The sequence below is a fragment of the Haliotis asinina genome, chromosome 1 (assembly GCF_037392515.1).
Source record: "Haliotis asinina isolate JCU_RB_2024 chromosome 1, JCU_Hal_asi_v2, whole genome shotgun sequence".
Classification (NCBI taxonomy): domain Eukaryota; kingdom Metazoa; phylum Mollusca; class Gastropoda; order Lepetellida; family Haliotidae; genus Haliotis; species Haliotis asinina.
In genome coordinates, this window is record NC_090280.1 from 28399152 (window position 1) to 28409141 (window position 9990).

A 9990-nucleotide genomic window follows, 5' to 3' on the forward strand; every position below is an offset into this window, starting at 1 on the left:
AGCGTAAACGCTACATGTAACGTAATTCTCACTGCAACAGCCTGCATATTAGTATTAAGTGAAACAGGGCTTTGAATAACGTTTTGTTTGACTAGAATGGATGATCCGCCAGTGGCCCGATCACCCGGAGGTGCAAAACAATGATATGCATTAAACTGACGAAAATTAAATGTATCTGTTTGTTTTAAATATGTCTCTTGGAGACATATCGCTGAAGGTATAAAATCTTGGACTAATAGCTGTAATTCATGTAAATTAGTCCTCAATCCTCTGCAGTTCCACTGTACAATATTATTGGAATAAACTATCGTTTGGGGGGATTTATTGGGGATCTACCCCGCACTCTTTTGGAGGGCGACAAGCTATGTGCCCTAGAATGGACGTTTTCAGAAACGTCCATATCTTCAAGGGACCCATATTTATTGTACAATTGAATTTTATTTTGTGACCCCTTAGGAGCTCTGCTACTGTGTTGTTTTAAAGCATCAGGCTTTGGCTTTGGTTTACTTTTCACCGTTTGCTGATTATCAGATGTTGATTGAGACCTTGAATGTGACTGAGATGATGATGATTTGTGATCAGAAGACGACTTTGAGCTACTAGGGAGTGGTTCCTCAGTCTGTGATGATATAGCAGGGTACAAAAGCTGTGGAGAATCGCAATTTACCCAAGTCAAGGTAGTTTGGCAGCCTGTGGATGATTTTGTTATTTTAGAGCGTGAGTCCAATGTTGTTTTTGCTACTGCAGCATAGCTTTCTGGAAGATCATATCTTTTTACTATATTTTTGGCCTCGGAAAAAGAGATATTTTGAGTGAATTTGATTCTATTTATTTCCATTTGTTCTTTCCAAACAGGACATTGTTTAGAAAATGAGGAATGGTCGCCTAAGCAGTTGGTGCATTTTTTAAAATCACTGGTACAATTTTCTGTTGTGTGTGTCTTCTCACCACAGTGGGCACACACAACGGAGAATGTACAAGTATTTACACCATGGCCGTACTTCTGACATTTAAAACACCTGAGCGGGTTCGGAATGTACACGTCAACCTTGATGTTGCAGTAACCAGCCTTCAGTGATTTTGGAGCTGTCGGAGATGAAAAGGAGAACAGATAGGTATTGGTTGGAACACTTTCATTGTTTTTGCGGACTGAAAAGCATTTGACATCGAGCACACCTTGATCTTTCATTTCAGTCATGATGTCAAGTTCTGTCATGTCAGAAAACAACCGATCACGGTCTCTGATGATTCCTTTGCTCGTGTTTAACGTCTTATGAGCAGATACAGTAACCGGAATTCCAACAAACGATTCTATGCTCATCAAATTGACTGACTGCTGCCGTTTCCCACACTCAACCTGCAGTGCACCTGAACGTAGCCGTTTAATGTTCTTAACTTCCCCGGCAATACCTTGAATACCTTTGGCAACTGCGAACGGGTTCAATTTTAGAGGCGTTTTATCAGCAGATTCGATCACAAGAAAGCGTGGCCAAAACTCAATTGATCTGGACGGTCGAAGGTCATTATCATCAACATCATTTTCAAGAGGACGTTTGGGTTTTTTTGTGGGGATTTCATAAGCCATATTTAGGGTTGAGATTTCATCATCCGAGCTCCCCACCCACCACGGAGTATCACAAGGACAATGCTAAAAACAAGCGGATCTCCAGCTTGCAGCACCAAGGATACCCGGATGATATACTCCAGCAGAAAAATTAAAAGATTAATAGTTCCACCAGATTGGCCCATGAGCCACCGCCTTCTGGCATACGACTCTAGGCAAAAACAAACAACATTAAGATCAAAACATTCGCCAAGTCTTTAGACATGTTATAATTTCGTAATTTTCTCACAACAGTAAACAAATGTAGCACAGGGCTTGGCGTGACCAGCCGATTGGTCGAACCGGGCCTATTCGACCACCCGTCTAGGCGAAGTCAGGGCCAAAGTGGTGTATTGAGCAACAGGAACACGATTGCAGGCCCCTATTGCCCTCAACCACCAGGATCCCCTCCTCCGCCGACACAGGCCGCAACCCACGGCAAACGGGTTGGTGGACCAAATATCCCCCCGGGTCCACTACGGGGGTGTCGGCGAGCTCTTAGCGTGACCCAGCACCCACCACGAGGAGGTGGCTCGCCACGGGTGCCGCATTTTTAACAAATGATTCCAGTTGCACTACGTGATCGACAGTACTTCTACTTTTACGGAAACCACATTGTATATCTGTTATGAGGTTATTAGTTTCCAAGTACCAAACAAGTCGATTATTTATCATGCGTTCCATGGTCTTGCAAACACAGCTAATTAGTGAAATAGGTCGATAACTGGACGGACCGGTATGTGTACTACTATGGCGTCACGCCATGAGGGAGGAAAGTTACCCGATGTCCAAATATCATCAAATATAGTCAACAGAGTTTGAAGACAGGATTCTGGTAAGTGCTTCAGGAGTTGATAATGTATGTTATCAGCTCCTGTAGCAGTATCGTGGGCTTGATCAAGAGCGATATAGAGGTCATGAGTAGAAAATAGTTCATTATAGTCTTCCCCGTAATCAGAACTGAAGTTAATAGTTTTCTTTTCTTGTTGTTTTTGGTATTGCTGGAATTCAGGTACATAATTAGAGGATGATGAGTGTTTAGCGAGGGCTTCACCCAGTGTATTCGCAATATCTGATTTATCTGTAAGCAATTGATCTCCATGTTTAAGATGATGGACACTAGATTTAGTACCTTTACCTTTAATTTTCTGGACCATGTTCCATACCTTGGACATGGGTGTCCGAGAATTTATTTTGGACACATAATTTTTCAAAGATTGGCGTTTGTTCTGTTTAAAAGTACGAAGTGCTTTAGCATTTAAAATTTTAAATTTATTTAAATTGTGCACCATAGGATGGCGACGGAAATAATGTTCTGCGTTTTTCCTTGCCTTCCTAGCTTGTTTGCAGTCACCACTGAACCATGGATTTCTTATATGTGGAACTGACGAGGACTTTGGTACGCACTCATCAGCTATGGAGTTCAATTCATCAGAGAAGCATTGAATAGCATCAGGAACGTCAATAAAGGCTCAGGTTTAAGTTTTTCAGCACACAGTGTTCCATATAAAGCCAAGTTAGCCTTTTTGAAATTCCGCCTTGATGATGGAGGAACATCAGACTGAGTTACAGGTTTTAGTGTAATAGGAAAATGGTCACTTCCACAGAGGTCATCGTGGACTGACCATTCAAATTCATTAAGTAGTTCTGAATTTGTGAGTGACAAGTCGAGAGCAGAATAGGTTCCTGCACCAGGGTGTAAATATGTGTTGGAACCATCATAATAGAAACAAAAATCATTGTCAGAACAAAAGTCCTCCAGTAATTTACCTGTAGCGTTTGTAGTTACATATATACAGTCCATGCACAAGGCTTGGTATGGCCAGCCGATTGGTTGAACCGGGCCCATTCAACCACCCGTCTAGGTGACGTAAGGGTCGAAGGGGTGTGTTGAGCAAGGGGAACGCGGTTACAGGCTGCCAGTGCCCTCAACCCCCAGACTCCCGTCCTCCACCGACACAGGGTCGCAACCCACGGCAAACGGGTTGGTGGACCAAATATCCCCCAGGTCCACAACGGGGGTGTTGGCTAGCTCTTCGCATTACCCAGCACCCACCACGAGGAGGTGGCTCGCTACGGGTGCCCTGCGTAATGGAAAAGTATGTTGTGTATATCGTCAGGATGAGCAAAATATACTGAACACGTATTGTAGAAGAACAAATATTGGCTATATAAATATAACTATGGATGGCATGACAAGTTCAAACCATGAATCCTACTTGCTTCTGTTTTAGGTTCAAACTGACTCCTGTGAGTTGAAGTCTTGCCCAAACATGAGGTGCCTGGACACTCGATCTAGAAAAACTGAATGCGTGAAAGGTAACTATCGTACCATGTAAAACCTTTTAGTAGACGAAGTAATCTGATTTGCAAACATCATTCGCACTTTTCCATTCACAAACTTACGTCCAGCCACAATATGATCAGTTATTGGCCTGCATACCTGCCTGAGTACTCAGTCAGTCACTCACTCACTCCATGATAGCTAGTATGAATATTTAACTAATTTCTGCTTGGCGTGAGCAGCTAATGATTAATCCTGAACCTAGGTTAATTTCAGTTGTGAGAATAAGAAATGATTCTTAAAGATATTAATAATCTGACTCATATCTCTACATAGGTGCAGAAATACCACAGATGCACAAGCTAAATTCCCTACATGTTATATACAGTGAAATTATTATTTGGTGTTTATTGGTATTCTGACAATTTGATTGGTCAATGCCATGAGAAGAATAGCAGATGGTTCCAGTATTGCAACAAATTCGTTGTCAGATAATGACGATGCTTAGTGTTTGCGAAAACGATGATTCCCATAACAAACAAATGCTAATGTAAGCTACATCTTAAACATATGTTCATGTCTTAAGGAACATTCAAGACTATTCATTCTCCATTTCATTTCACACACGAAATTTTAGCAATTTGAAGAAGACTGCAAATAAGATGCAGAAGAGAAATAATGAATTCCTTTTTACACATACACCACAACTTTTCTTGGTTTCCATGTACTGTCTGATAAGTATATATCTGCCTTCAGAGGAATGGAATCTGACACAAGCATATACTGAGTTGAACACCTCTCTCCTCGATGCATGCATGGTTGGAGATATGGCTCGAGCCAAGTTCATTTTGTCTTATGACCAGGAAAATATCAACTCCAGAGGAAAGAACAACATGACACCAGTGATGTATGCAGCACAGGAGGGACACGAAGACGTGTTTGACTTACTTGTCAGGGAAGGTGCAAACCTGACGTTATTTACTAATACACGGGAGAACATTCTTCATGTAGCTTGTATTGGGGGAAGTGTTGAAATCGTCAAGTGTGTCCTTACACAGAACATCGTAGATATTAACAGTCAAGATGGCGAAGGGTTCACACCTTTAATGAATGCAGCTTTTTACGGAAGAAAATACCTGTTTTATTTACTTGCGGAGGAAGAACCAGATTTCTTACTGTTGACTAAAATGGAGGAAACCATACTTCATGTGGCCTGTGCAGGGGGTAATGTTGAGATAGTCAAGTATCTCATGAAACATAACATTGTGGACACTGAAAGTCGAGACAAGAACGGTTGGACACCAGTAATGCAAGCAGCCTATGCTGGACGTAAGGAAGTCTTTCACATTCTTGTGGAGGCAGGAGCAAATATGTCACAAGTGAGTAATCACAGAGAAACCATACTTCACATATCATGTAAAGGGGGTAATGTTGAGATAACCAGGTATCTCATGAAACAAGCAGTTGTGGACATTGAGAGTCAAGACTACAAAGGCTGGACACCAGTAATGCAAGCAGCCAGTGCTGGACACAAGCATGTGTTTGACATTCTTGTGGAGGCAGGAGCAGATCTGTCACATGTTGGCCATAAGGACGATACCATCCTCCATGTGTCATGTAAAGGAGAAAATGTTGACATAATCAAGTACCTCCTGACACATGAAATTGTTGACATCGACAGTCGAGATTTGGACGGTTGGACATCGGTAATGCAAGCAGCCATATATGGACATAAAAAAACATTTGATGTTCTTGTGGAGGCAGGAGCAGATCTATCACAAGTGCATCAAAAGAAGAAAACCTTTCTTCATTTGGCGTCTGAAGGCGGTAATGTTGAGATAATAAAGCACGTACTTTCACATGTCAGTACGGTCATTGACAGTCGAGATGTGGACGGCTGGACGCCAGTAATGCACACGGTCCGTGCTGGACATAAAGATGCATTTAACTTTCTTGCTGAAAAAGGGGCAGATCTATCAAAAGTGAGCCACGGGAAAAAAAACATTCTTCACCTGGCCTGTGATGGAAAAAATGTTGAGATAATCAAGTACCTCCTGAAACATGGCATTGTGGACATTGACAGTCGAGATAAGGACGGCTTGACGCCACTAATGCATACAGCAAAACACCAAAGTAAAGATGCGTTTGACATACTTGTGAAATGGGGAGCTGATCTTTTACTATTGGATGATGATAATGACAACATCCTTCACCTGGCCTGTGATGGAGGCAGTGTTGAGATTGTAAAGTACCTCCTCACACACAACATTGTGGATATCAACAGTCGGGATGGGGAAGAATGCACGCCTGTAATGATTGCTGCACACCAAGGAAATGAGGCTGTTTTTTTCTTACTTGTTGATCATGGGGCTGATCTAAAAATTATTAACGATGTTGGTGATAACATCCTACATTCGGCTTGTAAAGGGGAAAGCGATGATATAGTGAACTTTGTTTCCACACAACACATTGTGGAGGGGCAATATACGGAGGACTATCCATGTGACTATTATCTATGAAGTAGTATAGACAATATTGGTTTCAGACCTCAAAGCCAAATGTGGAGTGGGAGGTGTTCCTGGGTGTGTAGTCCATGTCTTTGTTTCGCCAAAGAATGCATTCCTTGGTGTCTGTGCAGTGGTCAATGGTGCCACACTTGCAAATAGAGTTGTCTGCATGGAAGATAGCGGGCAGTTCAGATATGGTGGTGAGACAGCCTGTGTAGCAGTTGTGACTGTCCTTGGGTTCCAGAGAGCAGTGAGAACGATTTGGGATATACCCAGTGCACAAAATCAACTATTTGCCATCTTCTGTGAAATCGTGAAAGCACAGCAAATAGACTTCAAGAAACTGGCAAGAGATGTGGTAGCACTCGAAAAAGGTGTAGCCTGATTGTTCCAGGACTTGTTTCTCTCGGTCAGAAAACAAGATGCAGGGACACTTCTCTAACAGGGTCTCGGAGGCTTCTGCCGTGTTCAGCTTGGAGCCACCCCTAATGCGCATTTATCGGGCTTGTGATATGTGGTATTTCTTTTTCGCTTTCTGAAGGGACAAACGATTTTATCGGATCTCGACATAGGGTTCACGCAATGCATTGTTCGATACATGTGAACCTGTATCTCTCTAATTGGGGTGCTCCTTCACTGGTTGTTTTCCTTGGTCCATCAAAAGTTGTTTTTCTGCGCCGGATTCCATTTTGTATTTCCATATACCAGTCTTGGGCTTGGGTGTAAAGGTATTTAAAGACAAGGAGTGTTTCTAGATATACTCAAATGCACTATGCACCTGTCCTTTTTTGAAGTCTCTATGTAAAATACATAGTGATTTGGCTTTGTGGTCCGAAACCACTTTTGTCTATATTACTTGTAAAGAAATGTTTTAGAAGAGATAATATTCAAAAGAAAAAGCTTCCCACTTAGATGATTGACGCTAACTGGATTTTCTGATGACTTTAATTTCAATAGTTGGTATAGTAATGATTGTTTGTAATTCAATGATTGCCATATCCATATTTGAGCATGAACAATCACAATTCGTTTAAAATTATGTGTATTTATCCATCATTTATACCACAACGAAATTTCTAGTTTGATAATTGAGTGTGTTAAACACTTCTTACTGAAGAGTGTTGCGAAAATAAAGAATTGTGTCATACTTATTTGTAAAAGATTATTCTTGTATTTCTCAAAGAAGTGAGTGAGTTGATACTTAACGTCACACTGGCAATATTTCAGCCATATTGAGACGAGAACCATTACGATAAAATATAAAAAAAGGACCAGGGGGCATTGTTTCCGACTCTCCATCGACAGTGTTAGGGAAGCAGATTATGGACGTGCATTCTCATCTGGCGTGGGACAGCAGTAGGTGCTGTGCCAGTCAGATGATGGGTGCCGTCATGGGTTTGCGCCAGCTATTGCTTTCTGTAGCCAGGTACTCTCCCAGCACAAACAAAGCAAGATCAAAAGGTAAGGGCAAAGGTCCTGCGTTGTCGCAGCAACAGCAACAGCAGCCTTTTTGGGCCAAAGGGAAGCCCACCCTGGCTTCCCGTTAATTGTCTTCCCAGAGCCCTCGGTGCCCCTCACACAAGCAAGCGGAGACCTGCCGACTGTCGGAGTGCATTGCCTTCTGCCAAGCGTCCCTGTAGGCAGCCGGCTGTCAATGTTCCTTTTGGAATGGCAGGTAGCCACATGAAATCCCTGCATGCCCACAGTAGAAGTGAGACCCGGGATTCAGCACACGCCTTGTGACTAAGAAGGACGGAGGTTTCAGACCTATTCTGAATCTCAGAGGGCTGAACAAGCTCATAGAGGTTCCGTCCTTCATGATGGAGACACTGTGCTCAGTGATCTCCTCCGTAGAAACAGGGGATTGGCTCACGTCAATCGATCTTAAGGACGCTTACCTCCATGGTCCAATACACCCCATGTTCAAGAAATACCTTCAGTTTAACCCTTAAGTATCTGTATGACAACGTTGTATGCTCCGAAAAAAGAAGTTGTTCATTTGTAAAGTTGGTCCACATCTGATTCACCAACTTCTAAACATGCCAGTCAAGGAAGGTAGACTTGTCATTCGAACAGTGGTACATGATCTGCACGCAGGGTTTTAGGTACTTTCATGAAAGGTTGACCTTGCTGGTTGACTGCGGGATGGCCTGTCAGCCGAGCCAAGAAAACTCTGTCCAGGCGAAATCTGCATATGTGGGGATATACACTTTCTGGCTTCACAAATGCATAGTTTGATTGAAAATGTATAGATAACAGTAAAAAATCACAGAACCACCAATGCTAACATACCGCGATTACCGAAGAAAAGACACCTGCTGCTGAGGGGACATTTTGTGAAAGAGCATCTTATACCACTATGAAAATATGCAGACATGTATGATATTGAACGTCCTATGTGACGGTGTGAATACAAGTGCAAATACTAACATGGTTAAGTCTTTCCGAAATTTTATGCTTTGAAAATCGTTTCTTCACTTCTCATCGTACATCAAGTAGTGTGTGACATGAGTGAGTTAATATTTAATGTTTCATCCGTAATATTTCAGCCATATCGTGATGATAACATATGACATAGAAATGGAATATATAAATATTAAGAAACCTGTCAACGAAGGACAGTAAAGCAACTAGATTATCACAGACAGGTATTTAAAACTAGTAATTAGATCTAAAACAGTGTAACTATAGAGGACAATACAACATGAAAATGGGCTATAGATCTCCAACACCTGAAGGTATATCACTCGGGACCACGGGTGTGTGACATGAATATCTGTACAATGTGTTAGTAAATGTACAAACAAATGTTACATACACTCAGTATGAAGATTAGGTTCCCATAAAGGTTGAGAATCGATTTTCCTCTGTCGCGTCAAACTGTCAGAGCGGTTACATGCAGTGGGTATCAATGTTCTGTACTTGGTCACACGGTCATTATATCTTGGCAATCTGATGTGGATATGGTGCACGTTGTTACTGTATACGTCTTGGTAGTGTCACAACTTATAAGAAATGATGATACTACATGCGAAAATGACTGTCATTTGTATCTTAACGTTCAGCATACATAAATTGATAATTACTAACCATACATTGTACCAGGAAGCCTATATAGAGGGGGAGAAGAAACTCCTTGAAAAGCCACTGAACATATGTCTAGGGTCGTTACGTAACCAGTGTAGCCAATATGGTGGCAGCGTAGTATTTAAGATTGAGCCCGGTTTATTTTCAACACCTGATTAAGTTTGCTGAGTGTTGTAACAACATGAACTCCAAAGGGTCACGCTTGGCAATGGGGATAGTCACCTGAGGCAGGACCTCGGCAATCTTTTCCCGCACCTGCCACAGTGATGAGCCAAATGAGTATGTGACCTCTGACTCGAACTCCTCCCGCCCCCTTCCTCCTCATATCTACATCATCACGCTCCTCAGACAAGCACTAGGCTGCTTGACCACTGAGGCACTAGGCATGATCAGGGAAAGACGCATGCCGTTTGTGCCCCACTTGCCCCTTGGGTAAAGCTAGAGCCGACTGCCCTGGGCATAACCGAGATAGTGGCCACAGCCTCCCCCAACCGAAGCACCTTGCCCGC

General features: G+C 42.4%; 1 protein-coding gene across 1 annotated transcript; it reads left to right on the forward strand.

The window, feature by feature from the left end:
- The first annotated feature begins 4714 nt into the window (after positions 1-4714).
- Positions 4715-6779, forward strand: LOC137271387 (putative ankyrin repeat protein RF_0381). Its single transcript, XM_067803995.1, has 2 exons — positions 4715-6196; positions 6639-6779. Exons 1-2 carry the CDS (start codon positions 4715-4717, stop codon positions 6777-6779), a joined length of 1623 nt encoding a protein of 540 aa, XP_067660096.1.
- Positions 6780-9990: the final 3211 nt, after the last annotated feature.

Bases quoted from the DNA above. Each gene is read 5' to 3' on its own strand.
- LOC137271387 (XM_067803995.1), top strand. From the start codon at position 4,715: ATGGCTCGAGCCAAGTTCATTTTGTCTTATGACCAGGAAAATATCAAC. The intron at 6,197-6,638 runs GTAATGATTGCT...CTTGGGTTCCAG, and splicing joins ATGGGGAAGAATGCACGCCT to AGAGCAGTGAGAACGATTTG.